At 45.3% G+C, this 19853-nt stretch overlaps 1 protein-coding gene across 1 annotated transcript in view; it reads left to right on the plus strand.

Annotated features, from left to right (window-relative positions):
* ADAMTSL1 (ADAMTS like 1) overlaps positions 1–19853 on the plus strand; it is a 355504-nt gene that overhangs the window by 110813 nt on the left and 224838 nt on the right. Inside the window, exons 4-6 of the mRNA XM_004706548.3 lie at positions 3545–3671; positions 15480–15554; positions 19165–19322. Coding sequence (XP_004706605.2) covers positions 3545–3671; positions 15480–15554; positions 19165–19322 — 360 coding nt within the window. The remainder of the gene's footprint in view (positions 1–3544; positions 3672–15479; positions 15555–19164; positions 19323–19853) is intronic.

Here is a 19853-nt window from a genome sequence, read left to right on the forward strand (position 1 = left end):
CTATGCCCACCTGCGAGTACCCAGCATGAAGACTGCTACCCAGGCTACCCCATGCTTCAAGACAACATTTCATTGATTTGTCATTAGAAATAAATATTTCACAATATATAATTACATGTTGTTTTTGTGATTAGTCACTATGCTGTAATTACGTTCAATTTGTAACAATGAAAAGACATCCTGCATATCAGATATTTACATGATGATTCATAGCAGTAGCAAAATGACAGTTATGAAGTAGCAACGCACATAATGTTGTGGTTGGGGGGTCGCCACCACATGAGGACCTGTACTAAAGGGTTGCGGCATGATGAAGGTTGAGAACCACTGCTCTAGGACATCACTGGATTCTATGGTGCTTCAGATCCTGCCTAAATGAAGACCCCGTGTCTCTCAAAGGGTTCAGCCCTGTGGGTCGAATCGCATGGTCTTGTCTTCTGGCATTTTTTGTTATGCTCACTGGGTTTGCCTTTGCCTTTCTTTCTCATGGACGAGCATCCGGGCAGCAGCATCTCCTCTTCCTCTAGTGAGTTCTGATTCCTCACGCACATTTCATCCCCAAAGCCTTCTCCTCAGGAAAGGCTTCTCTGGCCTTCATAACCACATCTAATTGTTCATACTTTCTGCCTTCAGAGCATCATGTCTCTGTGTTCTTGGCCTGCATTGGGATCACCAATTTACCTTGATTGTGGGTGGTGATTTGAGTCGTGTCTGCCTCCAACATTAGACTGTAAGTCCCTCAAGAGGTATGTTCATAAAGGCTTCTACTCACCCCGGGACCCCAAGCACCTACCGCAGGGCTCGGCCCCACACAAGTCCTCAATGAATGTTGGTTGAATGATTGAATACATTTTAGCCAATAAGGCACCTCAGCATTCCTGCTTCACATTGTATTTGGACCCTCTGAGGTAACACAGACTTAATCCACCCATCAGTGGGTCTGTCTAGAGATAGGACTTTTTAAACTAATCCTATGGGCGTTAGGAAGAACACCAAAGGAGTCTGAAGCCAGCACGTGCCTGGCTGTGCACAGCTGACGTTTGGAAGAATTGTGAAGCGGCCTCCCTGCAACCTCCGAACAGACTAAGGAGCCTGCTGCTTGACCACCGCGAGCCCAGGGGAGAGGGCCAGCGAGTCTCCGTCCCCACCACCAGCACCGAGCAGTCCCCACACCCTTGCTTTTCAGAAAATGTAAAGCAGGTACAGGCTGGTTGCCTGTCATCTATTTTTTAAAAAGGCTTGTTTGTGTTTCCTTTTGTTTTCTTAAAAAGCACATGAGCACATTTAGAAAACATATAACACTCCTCTAACACAATGCTATATAATTGTACTGTTAAACTTTGGCCTGCACATGTGTTTGTGCTTATTAAACTCGAGCCTCGGAAAGTTCACATTGACAACTGGATGTGGAGAAGACAGGAGGAATTGCGAGGGTGCGGTGGGTGGAGAGGAGCCCCTTCTCATCTGAGTTGGTCAAAGAAGGTGTGGAAGTCGTTTGTTAATGAGTACTGGAGCTGGGACAGCTGGGGATTGAATTTTTGTGTTTTTTTTAATTCAGACATTATAGAGAGTAAAAATTTATATGAGTTTGTCCACATATTTTATAAAGGCTAGTGCTCTTGTTCGGCCTGATTAGGACTGAGCAGAAACGTTTTGTTAGATTTATTTGGAGCTTTGCTACTTATCAGCTGAGTGACCCTGGACAGGATCTTTAACTGTACAATGAGGATAGTAATGACTCACGTGATTGTTTCAACAATTAACGAGGCATTTTTATTGTTTCTGGCACGGGGCAAGATCAAATAGTGGGGCTGTCCAGTACTGGTGACCCCTGCTTCCCTCCCTGTGAACATGCTGCACCTACACACATCTACTAACCTATCTCAGTCAGCTGGCTCTCTTTTCTGAATTGAAGAGCTAGGTTGGGAAATATTTTTATTATCGTTCAAGTAGGTAGTACTGGCATATAATTCACATCCCATACAATTTAATAGTTCAGTCCTATTAAGTCATGCAGTCACGACCACCATCAATTTCAGGGCCATCTCTTCTTTCTCCTCGTCATCACTGCTGTCCCCCCTCTCCCCCGTTAGGTGAAGCTGTGCTGAGCAGATGGTCGCTTCATGCTCAACAGTTCATATGCACTTTGTGTCCGCTGACTGCAATTCCGTGTGTCATCACTCGTTCCGCCCCCTCCCTGCGTGTCCTGCGTCCTCTTCTTTTCCTCACTGGCCCCTGAGTCAGTGCTGCCCTTCTGCTCGCAAATGGTTGATGAGCTGACCTGGATGTGTTCCCTTTCAGACCTGCAGGACAAGGACCTTAGTCCCCAGGGTCCCACCTGTCTCTTTCTGACCAATATACCTGATCTCCTTTAGGATTTTGAGTTTCCTTCCAATTATATGTCCCACTCTCTCCAGAACCTTATCATGTGATCTTTTTCAGCATGTTGGTCATGGTTGCCAGAGACCAGCTGGTGCTTCCGGTCATGGAGGCTGGTGTTTGTGTGACCCATTATCCACTGGACTACTTGCTTCTATTTAGCTCTCAGTTCCCATGGCTCCTCTTTCCTCCAGGTGGAAAGAGACCCCCCCGGTGGCGAGCAGCTGCACCTTAGATAGCTGCTCATGAGGATTTGAGACCCGAGTCACACACACTGTCTCTGTGAACTGTGCTGTGCCTCTAGCCTTGTTGTCCCCTGAGACGATGGTCTTCATCCCCCAGGCCCAAGGACTGATGTCCCTGAGGAGTTTTGTTATGTCTAGGAAGTAGTCATAACTTTGCCCTCTGTATTAGCAAGTATTTGTTGAGAACATAAATTTTCTCAACTGTGTTTTCATTTCTTGGAACACATCAATTGCACCCAACATACTAAACCTTAATTTTGGTGCTGTATATGTTTTGGCAAATTCATAGAATATGGAGGTTCTTTGAATTTTTTGTATTTTTAAGCTGTAAAATATCACCTGCTGTAGATCAATCATGGCTGCATTTTTCCTGGTTTGGGAATCTTCATTATTAACAGTTTTTGTTTTAATTATGGTTTTATAAAATAAGAATCTTGGATGGTACAATGGCTAAGTGCTAGGCTGCTAACTGCAAGGTTGGCCATTCAAACCGACTCAAAAGCTCTTCCCAGGGAAAAGACTGAGAATTCTGCTTCTGTAAAGGTTACAATTTAGAAAACCCTATGGGGCAGGTTTCCTCTGCCCCACTGGGTTACTTTGAGTTGAGATAAAGCTTGATGGCTCCCAAGAACAACATTGACAGTCCCGGGTCTGTCTCTCTTCTCTCAGTCTCTTTCACTCTTTGGCTTATCCTTTCTGTTTGTGTATCGGAACTATAAAAACATCTTTACCCGTGCTACATTTTTCTTCCTTAACTTGACCCGGGATCCAGCCGAACTCCGTTCCCTTCATGGAAAGTCTGTTTTATGCCTCCTCTGGGAGGAAGGCGGGGGATTGGGTGGTGATTGGCCTTACAATGGATCTTTCCATGGATAGGCGCCCAGTTGAATTTTCTTCTCTCTCTTTCTCGCTCTCATTAGATTGTTGGCTGTGATCACCAGCTGGGAAGCACCGTCAAGGAAGATACCTGCGGGGTCTGCCATGGAGACGGGTCCACCTGCCGGCTGGTCCGAGGACAGTATAAATCCCAACTATCTGCCACCAAATGTAAGACACCATGGAAGACGGGCCAGCTCTGGGTTTGTGGGCTTGTGCAATCCCCTTGGCCTCACTTGCACTCACCTCAGCCACTAGGGAGTAATCCTGCCGCCAAAGCGATGATGAATCGAAAAGTGCTGTGCAAAGTTTCATGTTCCTCTTTTGTGGTTTCGCTGAGGGTGGGATCCATCAGGCCCCAGTAGCAGCCCCAAGGAGAAGCTATGGCAGGAAGAAGCTCCACTCTGCATACACTGCCTGCAGGCAGGAGCGGAGCTCTCCAGCAGGAGGGCAGAGTTCCGCCCAGCCCCGACCTGCCTGCCTGCCAGGCAGTCTGCTGTGCCTGATGGGATGGAATCCAGCAGAGAATGAGCTGATTGGCACAAAGTGCACTCCCCCACTTGTGAAATAGCTTGGTCTCCATTTACCAAGTGGCTTTTGATCAGCACTCAGCACACATGCTTTTAGAATTCCCATTGGATGATGATTGCGTGAACTTTATAGTGGCCTTTCTGCCCTGATCTCTACATCAGAGCAATGAAAGCATGCTTCCTGGGTAGATGTGGGGGCTGGGAACTGTCCGTGGTCCCCTCATTTAATCCTCATCACAGCTTCATGAGCAAGGTGCTAATAATGCCTGTATTAAAGATGAGAAAACAAAGGTTTAGCTTGTTTAAAGGACCTCCGAGTCAGGTAGCTATAAAGTACGAGAGCCAAGAATGAGCCCAAAGTCTGATTCCACACCCCAAGCAACTTATCCATTCCACTGCACACAGCCCTACAGACAGTGTCTGCAATGGTCCATCTATGAAGCAGGAAGTTAAACCACACGGCCAAGGCTCAGATTTCTACCCCGTAGGGTTCTGCTACCATGTGTGTAGGTCCTCATGATACCCAAGCCAACATTGGAGTCATACAAGGATCCAGCTCATTTTTTTTTAACTCTCTGTCCTCTGTCACAGTCACTGTCTGAGGTCCGCCAGCAAATGTAGATAGAAACAAGACAACCTTGTATGCGAGGTTGGTCTGTGGGTTAGGTGTTGGGCTGTTAGTACAAGGTTGGCAGTTCAAGCCCACCAGCTGCTCCAGGGGAGAAAGATGAAGCTGTCTGCTTCCATCAAGATGAGCAGTCTTAGAACCACTAGGTGGGATTGCTAATAGGGTTGGAATTGACTCAGTGGCAGTAGGTTTGGGGGTGTACTCAATGAATCCCTGGGCAGTGTAAATGGTTAAGGCCCTAACTAAACAAAATGTTGGCAGTACCTTCGAAGAGAAGCTTAGTGGTCTACTCCTAAAAGGTCCTGAAAATCCTGCGGTGCATGGTTCTAACTGCAGCACACTGGGCGAGGGGGGGGGGGGTCACCTCACCGTGAGTTGGAGTCAATTTGAAAGCAACTGACTTGGTGGTTTGTTTGTTTGGGGTTTTTGGTGGTGGTGGTGGTGGTGGTGGTATTTTTTGTACCCAAGGACATGCATTCTTCGAATTATTTTGGCCTTCTTTGGCAGATTGTCTCCAGATTCTGCCACTATCCAGAATTCTCCTGTAGATCCTTGATTATCTCTTTCCACATGTGCCCCCCGGGCTGGGGGCTGAGAGTGAATGTCTTTCCTGCGTGTGTTTTAGTTCCTCTCGACCTGTTGATGAGCTGAAGGGAAAGAGCTGACATGGGAGGCTGTGGCTTTCAATGAACGTGTAGGTGGAGAAGAAAGGCAGGCGCAGCTGCCCTGCTGTGCATTAAGGAGAAGGGTGCTGAGGAGCAGGCGGGGAAAGACGGCTTGCCAAAGGAGGAGTCTCAAGGGCTGCAGGGGAGGCAGGGAGAAAGAAGCAGACTTTTTACACACATGATAAATTGGAGGTGCCATCTTGGGGGGCTCTCAGGTGCCCTACCTTCCTTCTGTCAAGGAGGAGCTTTAAGGTAGGTTTTGCTCAGGGAGAGATTCTTCTTACCCACCTGGTGGGGGGTGGGGTCCCTGTATCACTGGAACATGGGCAGAGACGCTCTGAAGAACAAATGACAGAACACTGGGGGTCACCTCCACATCTGCAAATGAACCCTTCAACAAAGAGCGCTCCACTCCAGGCTGACAATGGGTCAGTTACAGAGTGTAAACGCAGGTAGTTCTACATCATGGCAAAGCGCCACTGATGCGTTCACCTTGGCCGTGATGAAGCCCAATTCATCAACTCATGACACAATGATTTCCATCGAGGAAGCCTACCTTATGAATTCACCTCCACACTCTCTGTCGCAGAAACGGACCAAGCGGCCTCGCTTCCGCCTTCTGCCCCCAAGGAGCACTGTCCACCCTGTCTTTGCAGACTGGGAAGTGCCCCCGTGGGCAGGGGCTCAGAGGCTCCTCCACTGAGCCCAGTGTTCTCGCCAGGTGACCCTTCTGGGCTGCTACAGGCCTGGGGGGAGGCTGGCCAGGTCCCTCCCTGTGTTTTGCCAAAAGGGACTGTCAGCCAGAGCCACGTGTTGCTTAGACTGCTTAGCACTCAGATCCCCCACATTGAACTCATTTTTCTTCTGAACTTTGGTCCAAGTTTTGGGGAAGTTTTTCTTCTTCTTCTTCTTTCTTTTATGCTGTCAAGTCTCCGGAGAACGAAGGAAACCCAGTAGAGTGGAGACAAGACGAATGCAAAGTAGCATCAGGAAAAAGGAGGAGGAGGAGGAGGAGGAGGAACTGATTCAGTGGTTCCCACTGGCTGGTGAATTTTAGTTCTCCCCTCACCCCTCTCCCAAGGGAAAAGGCTATCCCTCATAGCACCACGAAGGTCACTTTCTCTTGACATCCCCAAGACAAAAAGACAGAAGAATCAAACTTTGATACTATTCACTAGCTTTAGAATCTTGAAGCATAAAGGGTTGTTTTCCTTGACTTGTATCCTGTTATAGATGAGTGGGCTTCAAAATGCTTGTAGAAAAATAGACTGAAAAGACACCAGAGTTTTTCCACTGAGCGTTAAAAAACCCCTCACATTTTCCAATCACACTCATATTATCTCACTCACAGTCATCGAGCCAATGCCTACTCATAGTGAGCCCGTAGGACAGGGTAGAGCTGCCCCGTGCGTTTCCGAGACTGTAACTCTTTACAGGAGGAGGAAGCCCTGTCTTTCTCCCTCGCAGACACTGGTGTTTCCTCTGCTGACCTTTCAGTTAGCAGTCCAGTGCGTAAGCACCCGGCCACCAGGGCTCCACTCAGATTGTGCTATTTATCATTTGTTTGCTATCTCCAGCTTTGTGGACCTGATATGAAGGGGTATACACACACCCCAAAAAGAAAAAGGGAAACTCCATTGGGCAGAGCTTTCTAGTCTCCATTGGGCGGAGCTCTCATAGTACACTAGCAACTGGAGCTGATTAGTGCACCCAGTGGGATCCCCTGGGAAGGTTCTCTCTGGTCACAGTGAATTTTTTCATAAAAGCACTTAAACTCAAACCTCATTTTTTGTGATGGCCGATTTAAAAGAACAGCATGCAGCTGTTAAATTTTATTTCCTGTTTGGGAAAAATGCTGCAGAAACTGTTGTGATGTTGAACACAGCTTACAAGGACAGCATTCTGGGGGGAAAACCCAAGTGTACGAGTGGTTTTCTCATTTCAAAAAAGATGAAATGTCCAAACCTTGCTCTGGACATCCATCAACTTTCCAAACAGACAAAATGTTGACAAAATGCATGCACTTGTGCTCGAAGACCGAAGACGACGGATTGTTGAAGTGATCTGGACTATCTTGGAGCTTGGTTCAGCAAATTTAACGGGAGACTTGGGCAGAAGAAGGTTCTGACTGACCAGGGAAAAGAGCATCGACTGGAAACATGCTGTGCTTTGAAAGAACAGCTCCAAAGGGACCCGGGCTTTTTTTCCCCAAGGTCATTACTGGTGACAAGACATCGTACTATTCTTACAATCCCAAAAGCAAACATCAGTCAAGCTAGTGGAAGATGCCATCATCACCTCCCCCCAAAAAAGGCCCATCAAGTGAAATCAAAGATCGAGATCATGCTCATTTGGTTTTTTGTTTGTTTGTTTTGTGTATTTAGCATTAGCTCCACCAGGTCAGAATGTTAATCAAGCTTTCTATTTATAGGTTCTGAAAAGATTATGAAACAGTGTGCAACAAAAAGGCCAGATTTGTGGCAGACAGGGGACTGGTTTTGACACCATGACAATCCACCTGCTCATGCAACCTTCTCAGTGTGCCAGTTTTGGGCAAAAAAAAAAAAAAAATCAAAACCAGGATGCCTCTCTTGCCCCATGCACCTGACTCACCTGACCTAATTCCATGCAACTTCTTTTTGTTTCCACGAATGGAAAGGGACATAAAAGGACAGTGATTTGAAGAGGTGAAGAAAAAACATGGGAGGTGCTATCAGCCATCAAAACCGATGAGTTTGAAAATTGTTTCCAAGAATGGCATCGCAGATCTGACAAGTGTATTAAGTTTAATGGAGAGTACTTTGAAGGTGATAAGGTGGTTTTGTAAAAAAAAATTTAATACCTAGCTTAGAAAAAATTCTGTTTGGGGGGGGGTACCCCCTTGAATGTATTTCTATGCCTTGCAAATACCTGTGTAGTCTAATGTGTGTGCTCTCACCTCCCCTACATAGCAAGGACCCCATAACTAATTTATGTCAAGATAAAATGAAGCTCCTAAAACTGAAGGCTGTGTTTCTAAGATTATGTCCATACTGGCTCAGAATGGCAACAAGTAAGCAAATATTCCTTGACTACCAATCTGGCTAGAGGACTTTGAAGGAAAGCATGCTTACAGGAAAGCATATGTCTATGTATTCTAGAATAAAATACAAAACACATGTGGATTTCTTAAAGCATAGCACTTTACAAAAATGCCCACTTTGCACCTGGGTGCTTCAGGCGATCCGCACACACCGCTGAAGAATATATATTTATTCACTAGCAAATATTTAGTGGGCACCTGTTAAATACCAGGCACTGTTCCAGGTGCTGGGGATCCAGCAATGAGGGAAACAGGCTAACATTCATTTTCTCTTGGGGCTCACATACCAATGTGAGAGACATGCAGATAAACAGATAAAACAGCAAAGTGAAATATGTTGTGCGTCACACGGTGTCAGGAGCCACGAAGAGAAATTGAGCAGGAAAGGAGATGGGCATGCACCTACGAGTCAAGAACATTGGAAGGAGGGTGACACTTTTAACAGGCTCCTCCTGAAAGAAGCCCTGCCCTGGTAGTGGCATGTACACAGTGGGTACACACTGGTGTACACAGTGGGCTGCTAACCACAAGGGCAGCAGTTGGAAACCACCAGCTACTCTGCAAAAGAGAGATGAGGCTTTCTGCTCCTGCAGTAATCCACAGCCTTGGAAACCCAAAGGGACAAGCCTCCTGTGCCCTGTCATCAGAATCAGCCCGATGGCAGCGAGAGGGAGACTAAAAGAACTCACTGGAAAGGCCACCTGTGAGCAAAGAGTTGAAGGAGGTGCAGCGGGAGAAGGGAAGCCCAGAAAAAGCAAGGGCAAAAGATGTGGCATTTCTGGACAAACGAAGCAGCCAATGGGCTGACATGAAATGAGTACGTTTACAGGCCAGAGAAAATGAAGAAGGCGGGGATATTGTAAGAACTCTGGCTTTTGGTTTGACTGAGATGAGAAGACTTTTGGGGAATAAGCAAAGGAATGTTGTGATTTAATTGATATTTAAAGTGTCCTTCTATAGTTGAACTCACTGCCGTGGAGTCGGTGCTGACTCACGGTGATGCCCTGTGGGTTTCTGAGACCATAATTCTTTACGGGAGTAGGAAGCCCAGGCTTTCTCCCTGGGAATGGAGCTGCTGGTGGTTTGAACTGCATGTTGAGGACTGACTGGAGGGCCAGGTGCTGTGAGTCTCACAGTAAGCCAGGCTGGGGATGGTGATGGCTTGGACTTGGGTGATCGCAGTGGAGGTGAGGAGGAGTCATCTGGTTCAAGGTGCTCTGTACCCTATTTCTCTGAATCTAAGACACCATCGATAGAAAGATGCACCTTCCTCTTATACACCCTTTTTTTAAAAGGAAGGAAAAAGCTGCTATTCAAACTCAGAAAACTTGGACACAATGTTTTCTGACCGCTTTGGATATTTATTTATTAAGCGTATCTTATTTCTGATGACACATGGCTCATTTCTAGAATCATAGTAGGTTTTCCTATGTTGAGCATGCATTTTGCAAAATTGCCGATCTCGTGTGTGTATAAGTTCGAGTTTTTTGGCAGGTTCTTTAGGATTTTTAAAATCCAACCGATTGTTGTTTACTGCTTCAGTTTCACTTTTTGAAGTTCTTATTCTATTTTCTGCCTTGATAGCATTGACTTAGATGTACAGTACAGAGCTGAAGTCTCCGTGCTGGGCTCCTCACTCAGCTTTGTGACCATGTAGAGGTAGTCCACGTGGGGGCTCAAGCAGAAAAACAATTGTGAGGATGGTGCAGGACCAGGTAATCTTTGGTTCTGTGGCCCAGGTGGTCGCTGAGACTCTGAGCCAACTCAAGGACCCTAACAACGCCACCACACAACCTCTGGCAGGCACTTTCAGAAACATTCGTAAGCACTCTGATGACTCATCTCCCTGTAAGCATTGGGTTCCTCTGGGCTGTATTTGGAATTTGCTTCTGAGAGGTGAAGACCTATTTTGCAAGTTCAGTACTATCATTTTCTGGGGGTTTTCAGTTTTTGTGTTTTGGTTTTCATGTAACACCTTTGGTAATAAACTTTGTCATGTTTTCTGCCTGGATGAAAAAGATTAAGACATCATGGATTGTAAGGTGCATTCTAATTTTGTATCTGTTGACATGTGAAAAGTTGTTTACCTTAGAAGCCAGGAGGTTCGGTATGTTTCCTCTAGTCCCCATAATACTTTCGAACTGGCTAGGTACGAAGGTGAAATCAAGGATTGTACCAAGGCTTGGAGCCTAAGCTTCTGGAAGGGTCCCGTTCCCCAGTGGAAAGAGGGGACCTTATAGGCTTGTTTGGTAGATGTCCTCCACACTGCAATGACTGATAAGCTCTAAATTGAATCAAATAACAAGTGTGAAGGGCTCATTTGCTCAGCTTCTCTGTGTGCTTATTGGATATATTTTATGAATAATAAATTATCATAAAAATAAAACATATACCAAGGGCTTCAAAGAGGTTTTGGAAAAAGGAAATAAAGAGATTCTGGAATTTTTCCAGAATCTTTCTGAAGCCCTTTATACAACTAAAACTCCCGATATGTTTTATATTTAGCCAACTGCATTAATGGCACTTCCATTAAAAAATTAAATGTCCAATCCTAGGTTTATAAAAGGGAAGATTTCATATCAGCAAATATAAAAGTATTTTTAAAACTCTGATACCCCAAAAAAAATAAACCTAACTTTTCAGAAACATTATCATCATCACATTACTTTGATACAGAAATGAGTCACCCAGAAAATCCACTTATGCCAAGCAAATAGTAATAATAATGATAATAATGTTCTATATAAGAACATTAATAAAATGTAGATAGTGTGTATTTTAAGGAGATCATCTGGGTACAATTCTACAGCATCCTTTTCTTAAAAAGAGTATTTGCAACTCAGATAAGGGAAATGCCAGATTTCATGATTCCCACGGGAATCTTGTTGGTGTTGCTAAGAGAGATGGAGTTATCTGATCTGTGAAGCAGATCTGGTAGAATTAGTGATTAATAACCAAGAAATATATCCAGGAGAGTGACATCATGATTCAGTCAACAAAGCCAGAAGAGATTAGGATGGGCACACAGTCCTAGAACAGTGTGTCCTTGTGGGAAAGGGCACCAAGAGGCATGTGTGACCCAGTGGGAGAGGAGACTGTCACTTGCTTACCAGCCGTAATGATTGAATTCATCATCACTGAGAGGGCAAGTGTTAAATCCTATTCCTCCCATGTCCTGAGAGGGCCTCCGTTCCTTACCAGGCCTGCAGGGCACAGTAATAGAGGGCAAGTTGAAGAACCACTGGGAATTTATTCTTCAATAAGACAATTACTGCTGCATATCGAATTCCAAGAATGGATTTTTGTCAACCTGCAGAAAATTAGATCTAAGTGTTTGGTTTATTTTGTCTATGATAATATTACGAGCACCGTTCTTGATGTATGTCCGAGGCATATCAGATGACATCGATAATGCATCATAAAGATATACCTTGAATAAACAAACATGTTGGGGCGGACCAGGTTTCATAGAGTGAACTGGTGTTTGTTGCACAGCTCCTAAGGGACTAGCATGCAGGAACCTGGTGAAGCTGGCACTTCGTGGTCTTTTTCAGCCCTGAACCCTTAGTCCTTAGCCTGGAGCCCAGCGCCAGGCGAGGCTCGAACAGTATGATGTAGGAAAGTCAGGAGTTTACTGATGGCCTGCCGGGGACCTATGAGCCTTGGTCAAAATGGTAGGAGACTAGTCCACTTCTCTTCCTACCTCTGCTTAGGCTCTGTGTTGAGGACTGCTCCAGCCGTCATTCTCTTTGCCCGCTCTCTTTCTAGATCTCTTGAACAACAACAGCAGCTGTGTGTAAGAGAACAGATTCTTTTATCTGTAAAATAGAGAACTTGCCCGTTGAGTTACTATATTTAACCCCCGTGCTATATTTAACCCCCAGCATTGACTCGGTGCTTCCTGCAAAGCTAGAAGTCGTCAGAGAAACAGTTTTCTCTGATGAAGCAAGTACAGAGAGGCTGCGGAAGCCATCCTGTCCTGGCTTGGTTTGTGCACTCCCCCATCTTGCCCTTGTCAGGATTAGGGCATCAACCAAGCCAAGTTCATTGCCACGGAGTTGATTCCAACTCATAGTCACCCTGTAGGCCAGAGTTGAACTGCTCCTGTGGGTTTCTGAGACTTTAAATCTTTACAGGAGCAGACAGCCTCCTCTTTCTCCCATGGAGCGGATGGTGGGTTCGAACAGCTGAGCTGACAGTCAGCAGCCCACTACACCTCCAGGGCTCCGTTTGCCTTGGCCCACAGCTAGAGGGACTGCTGGGGTGGGGGTGGGGGGATGTGAGGCAATCCTCAACAGAACAGGAGGGAGGCAGCCCAGCAGTGTTAGCTGGGAGGACCTCCGCTGAGCGAGAACAGAAAGCTTCCCTGTGACTTGCCCTTTATCTGACCTGTGGGAAAACAAGCACTTTCTATTTCTAGTAGACCCATTGTCTCAACCGCCTTGTGTTTCTTTTGTAAACTTAATCGTTCCTTTCTTTACACCAGGCATTTAAATACTGTGAGCCCAACCCTAGCATTTCTTTGTGCCTTTTCTCGATTCCCTTTGGATACTTTGTTCCTGAATGGCACAAACTGAAACAAGCAGGGCTTTCTGACATTCCACCTCTATTTCCTTCTTCAACAACCTGTGACACCGCTTGTGGTTTCGTGTCAGTCGACTCTGGGGGGACTTCTGAAATCCGTGGAAAAATAAGAGTGAAAGGATCGTGGAGTTTCTCTGCAAACAAAGCCACCTCATAAAGAGAGCTGCAGAAATGTAACCTCACCTAGGAAGGAATTCGGAGCGTAGGATTCCCCTTTCTCATTTGACAGCTATTGGGCCTGGGGGCTGGGAGTGTTTAAAAAATGACTAAAATAAACTGTCTCTCAGCCGGTCCTTATGTGGAGGAATTAAAAGAAGATAATTATATTTACAGAAGACCTACTGGGCTACTGAGCATCCAGAGATATATTTCTATTTATAGTGATAGCATTGGGTTTTAGACACAAATCTGAGAAGTGCGTATAAAATTTGAGATTGTGTCACTTAATGACAGGCTAGGAGCCCTGGTGGTGGAGGGGTTCTGCGTTGGGTCTCTAAAAGCAGCGCCAACAGTTCAAAACCAGCAGGAAAAAGGAAAACATGAGGCTTTCTACTCCCAGAAAAGTTACAGTCTCAGAAACTCACTCCCACCCTGTTCGACAGGTTCACTATGAATCGGAATGGACTCATTCAGATAGCAGGGAGTATGGGATTTTTTTTTTTTTAAATCACAGGATGAAGATGCTGTTTCAAAAGAATTGAGTAACAGTTTTACTGTCTTTAAATTTGTCCAGGGACCAAATGATAATGTATATTAGAGGAAAGGTGTATGTGAGCAAGAAATCTCACACAGCGTCTGAGCTTGCTGGGGGGTCAGGTATGCCAGCCTTTTCCTTGTCTTGGGGGGGGGGCTCTCCTGTCCATGGGACTTTGGACTAGTTATTGTATTTCTCAGCCTTAATTTATTGGCTACTTACTAGGGATAATATCATCCTCTCTTCCTACTTCCCAAGGTTTGGATGGAGTATTAAATGGTGGACCAACTGGTTTAATTTGAGTTGAAGTGAAACTCTGAAATTTAAGGTTGTCAGGCCATGAATCATCACAAATGGAATTCTACCAAAAAAAAAAAAATCATATCATTGTAAAGGAGTGTGGAGTGGAGACCCAAATCTCATCTGTAGGCAACTGGACATCCCCTTACAGAAGGGGCGGGGGGAGGAGGTGAGCCTGTCAGGGTGCAGTGTAGCAACAATGAAACATACAACTTTCCTCTCATTCTTAAATGCTTCCTACCCCCAACCCCACACACACTACCATGATCCCAATTCTACCTTACAAATCCAGCTAGACCAGAGGATGTACACTGGAACAGATAGGAACTGGAAACACAGGGAATCCAGGATGGATGATCCCGTCAGGACTAGTGGTGAGAGTGGCGATACCAGGAGGGTGCAGGGAAGGTGGGGTAGAGAGGGGAAACCGATTATGAGGATCTATATATAACCTCCTCCCTGGGGGACAGACAGCGGAAAAATGGGTGAAAAGGGACATCGGACGGTGTAAGATAGGACAAAATAATAATAATTTATAAATTATCAAGGGTTCATGGGGGAGGGAGGAGGGAGGGGGAAAATGAGGAAGTAATACCAAGAACTCAAGTAGAAAACAAATGTTTTGAGAATGATGATGGCAACAAATGTACAAATGTACTTGACACGATGGATGGATGGGTGGATGGATGGGTTGTGATAAGAGTTGAACGAGCCCCCAATAAAATGATTTTAAAAAACACACAACAACAAATGGAGTTCTAAATAATGAAGACCCTGATGTGCTGGGGTGTGTGGGGTCCACCCCAGTTTGGGGTTTGGTTTTGGTTTTTAATGTGGGTTTGGAGTGTCCTGCAGAGAAATTTAGGATGAAAAGTGTTGTATTTTCAAATGACCTGTAACTCAGCCAAATTAATTCTTTGCTACAAAGAAAAGGAATGTGAGAAATGTTAATAACCCTTCATGGGATTCTTACTATGTGGAGAGTATGGTATAGATTGTATGCAGGATATCAAAGAACCAGGAGGCATGCTCTTCTCCTTTTAGAGCCAGAAAGAACAAAAACAAATGTGTTGTGTCCTCCTTTTCCCTGTCCTGTTCCTGCATGATGATGCTCTGCCAGCAGAGCCCAGATCGTGACAGTATTACAAACTCACCCTCTGCACCTTAGAAGTGATTTTTCTTTCCTAATGTAATACATTTGCCCTGCTCCAGAATTTTGGCTGTATAAGACCATTTTTTGAAGTCCGAAATGGAAACTGACAAATCCATGTTTCAATATTTCAAATGGAAAAAAAAATTTTTTTTGAAAGAACAAGTCTCCAATGAATTTAACTACTGACCAGCTCTTTTGGTATGTCTTATTTTGAGGAAAGTGGAAAATTCTTATTTCCAAATGCTGACGTCCACCTTTCAAATACTTTTTTTTTAAGGTAATTGTATGCATATGTTTGTTCGAAATGATGTGCTTTTAAGGATGTGCCTCTGTTTCCCTCCAGTAGATGACACTGTGGTGGCCATTCCCTATGGAAGTAGACATATCCGGCTTGTTCTGAAAGGACCTGATCACTTGTGTAAGTAGATCCAGTTGTTTCCCCCGAGGATTGGAAATCTTGCTCATCTTTATTTATTTCTTGTCCCACAAGAGGTTAAAACACAGGCATTGCTACTCTATCATACGATGGTCTTTTGAGCACTAATGTCTAATAAAATGGCAGAGATCTCTGTGATCATTATCTCTACAGATATCCTGGAAAATCGGGACTAGATGCTCTCAGGAGGTTCTCCGGGAAGCCGCGCTAGTGCTTTTGTGCGTGTTAGTGCGCATGCGCTCTCTCCTTGGCCTCCAATCAAGCCAGCCACGTTCCCATCTCTTCTTTCCATTTCCTTTCTTCCCAGCCTCCCGCTCCTGCAGTCTTTCTCTTTTTCTTCTATGACGTCATCAATTCAGGGGAACCCGGACACACCAAGTAGTTTTAAAATGGTGCCATTTGAAGAAAACCGCTATGGTATAATACATGACCCATGTATTACAGACAATGCAGGGGCCTGAGCGCTTCAAGCAGTGGTTCTCAACCTTCCTAATGCTGTGACCCTTTAATGCCGTTCCTCATATTGTGGTGACCCCCAACGATCAAATGATCTTCGTTGCTACTTCATCACTGTCATGTTGCTACCGTTAGGAATCGGGCGGCCCTGTGAAAGGGTCATTCGACCCCCAAAGGGTTCACCACCCACAGGTTGAGAACCGCTGGCTGAAAGAAATCAGTTGGGATGGAAGAGTACCACGGCTTCATCAGAGCTTGTATGCTTCCATGTAAGACCTGAGACCATCAAGGCGCAGCCACAGTGTTTGTTTTTATTGTTTAGTGCTATTTGGATGGAGTCTTACAAGTTACAAGCAGAAAACTATAGGCTATAAACCTTGAAGGAGGTGGGAGAGGCGATGTTCGCATTTTCTTTGAGTTCAGGTTCACCAACAGTCTTCCCCTCAGCTGGTCCTGGGGCTTCTCTCGTCTCCTCCATAGTGATGGGTCCAACGTTGCTCCGAGGCCCTGTAGGGAGTCCTCCTTTGGGCTGGTTGGTTGGTTCCCTGTCTTCCCACACACACGCCTGTGAAGCCCATTTGAGAAGCAAACTTTATCTTTTGGCACTGGGCATGTGAATAAAATCATGTGCTGAAGACAAGCACAAGGAAGACAGATCGCAGCCTGTAAAAGCTAATTTTAGATAGACCAGAGCGAAAAGCAGGGCATGGCAGAGGGAGGACGTGAGGGGTCATGGGAATGAAGGGAATCAGGAAGATGCAGTTGAAGCAAAGTTGGGAGAGGCTGATAAGTTGCCTTCTATGGCTTCTCCTTCTTTCTTGTCCCCAGCAAGTCTATGAAATACGGTATTCACATGCCACAGGCTGGTGTGTGCGCTTGCACGCTTACCAGTTCATGATTCACGTGTCCCTTGGAGAATGGGGCGGATCCAACTGCTGACGCACGGCCCCACTCACAAACAGTGTTTGTCTGAGCAGCGAGAAGCTAAAGTTTCTGAGCCAGGGTCACCACCATGGGGGGACTGACCACTCACTCGCTGCGGAAAAGACACCCCAAAGGCAGAGCACTGAGGGGAAATGTCATTTTTCTGCATAACGGCATGAGTCACCCAACTCTCCTCATTGTGGGATCACAAAGAAACGGAAAAAGTGAACTTGTTTAATTGTCCCGAGGATGGTAAAGCTGCAAGCAGTGTTCAAAACTAATACAAAGCCATCGCCGCCGTCGGCTTGCTTTCCTAGAACAACCATGCTGTTGATGGCCTCTGCGTAGCGACAGATTTGTGTATGTCCTCGTTCATGGAACAGGATTCAGCAAAATTACCCTGGGGGTAAATGCCACTGTTTCTCCTGCATTTCTCTGTCCTTCCTGCCCAGATGCTAGTCTACTGGGAGGCCAACTTTAACTGTTTGAGAGTCAAACTAAGCATGAGTAGGCACTCATTTTTAATGAGACAGACCCAGAGAAGGACAACTGGTAGACTAGAGAGAGAATTGATCCAGATGCTAAGGCCTCGGCCCTTCGAGTCTTCAAAACCTAAGTTAATTTATGTCCTGGAAGGCAGGAGGGTCTCAGTGAATGAAGGCTGGGAGAAGGAGACTCAGCATTGCTGCTTTTCTCTGATATGATGACTTCTTCCCTCCACAAAGCCATTGATGGTCCTTATGATCTTCGGTATTAGGAGTGGGGAACCATTTTTTGGCCCAGAGCTCTTTGGATATTTATAATCATCATTCATGTGCCATAGTGGTCAAACATTTCAGGAGCTCACTCCTAACGGGTTGACTGAGACTGCTTCTCTTGCATGAGGATGCGATGCCAGTTGGTATTGGTGATTTCCTGGGCCTTGTATGGCCCTTGGGGATAGGGGAGTGGTGCATACCCTATTCTAAGAGGAGAGCTATTCGGATGAAGCTGGAGTAGGAAGCCCAGGGGCCCAGCCAGGTGCCCCATCTACCTTCTGAAGAACCACCAAGAGTCAGACCAGTTATCCATCCTGATATCAAATAAAAACAAACAAACTGTCTCCCATCAGGTCAATGCTTGCTCCCAGTGACCCGCTCAGACAGGGTAAAACTGGCCCTGGGAGTTTCTGAGACTGGAACTCGTGAGAGGAATAGAAAGTCCTGTCTTTCTCCTGAAGAACAGCTGGTAGTTTTGAACTGCTGACCTTGCAGTTAGCACCCCAATGTGTAACCACTGTGCCGCCTGGACTCCTATTTCCTTGATTTAGGGGCAGTTATTCTAAATCGCCACCCAGTCACCTGAGGGCTCAGCACCATTTCCTCTAAAACACACATCACAATGACCATCTTTGCCAGCATGTTCTGATTTCCTACAATAAAAGATGCTTCATCAGCTTCATCATTGGCCAAAGTCAGGTTTTAAAGCACCAATTATCAAGAAGCTCTTCCTTCTATCGGAAATACATGAAAAGCATCTTCTATGAGTACAATACTGAATTAAGTTTTTCAAAAAGGATTAAAAACGAAATAAAAGGCTCAAAGGGTTTGTTTCAGGCTAAAAGGAGAGTGCTGTCTGAAGCCTCGGTAGTGTCTTTATGTAAACATTAGTACGCGTGTAGTAGATATGATCAAGCATGTACATGTACACAACTGAATGAAGTGTTAAAGAGGCATTAAAAGGAAAGACTAAGAGATTGGGGCTGGCTTTATATATCTAGAGCTTCTTTATTTTGATCAGTAGCGTACACGCAGTAACCAAAGTCAGGGCCCAAGGGAAGTCAGATGCACACACCGAACCTCCTAGGGCACAAAGCACTTTGGAGGATCTTCTAGGCGGAGGGCCATAAAGTCTAAAATCAGCACGATGTGTGCGAGCCCTGGCTGAGCCAACGGAATGGTGATCTCGGAAAGCGTGGTACCCAAAGGTTTGACAGGGAGCCTTGCCTGCTTGGAAGACTTGGGTCATTAATTTTATTTTATTTTCTCATTTATAGCTTAACCTTCTATGTGATCCAGAGGTACCTATATATTTTGTTTATCTCTGAATTGCAGTTTTGTTCGTCATTTAAACAATGATGCCTCCCGACTTTGTTGCATGGAATGTGTTGCATGTGGTCTTTGGTCGTCCTGGGAACATCTTTTCTTTCCACTTCTTGTGTTTGATTGTGTAGATCTGGAAACCAAAACCCTGCAGGGAGTCAAAGGTGAAAGCAGTCTCAGCGCTACAGGCACCTTTTTGGTGGACAATTCTAGTGTGGACTTCCAGAAATTTCCAGACAAAGAGATACTGAGAATGGCTGGACCACTCACAGCAGACTTTATTGTCAAGGTGAGCCCGCTTGGGTACCGTACTTTTGATCCAAATTGGTGTTATTTTTAATCGCTTGAAAAGAGAGATGCCTTGGATTTTGACAGAGGTTTGGAAAGCCTGTTCTCCCGGAAAGGGTTTCATTTGAGGGTGTTGAGTTAGCTACAGCCTGGCCTTTACATGAACATCTGATATTTTAATGTCTAAGGAAATGTACATGTTATTCAATACAAAGACTACTCAAATGCCAACATATCACTAGCTGGCAGATACAAACTATTTCTAAAGCTTGTTAGGATGTAATCATTGGCTCATCTAGAGTGTCCTCAATACAAGAGAAAACAACAGTCTGACGAGCTGTAGACTTGGTCAGGGCACCATGCTTCAATTGCACGCTCTGTTTTCTGTTGTCCTGGCAGAAGGAAGACGTTGCTACCTTCCATCAGAGCTTCCTTATTCTTTTAGGTAATATGAAACATATTGCTGGAAGCAACATACATATTCTATAGGGAAAATGCACACACTAGGAGAGCATGTAGAAATCACAATAAA

This window comes from Echinops telfairi, unplaced genomic scaffold, assembly GCF_000313985.2.
Source record: "Echinops telfairi isolate 266 unplaced genomic scaffold, ASM31398v2 ScPeMD7_25;HRSCAF=90, whole genome shotgun sequence".
NCBI classification, from domain to species: domain Eukaryota; kingdom Metazoa; phylum Chordata; class Mammalia; order Afrosoricida; family Tenrecidae; genus Echinops; species Echinops telfairi.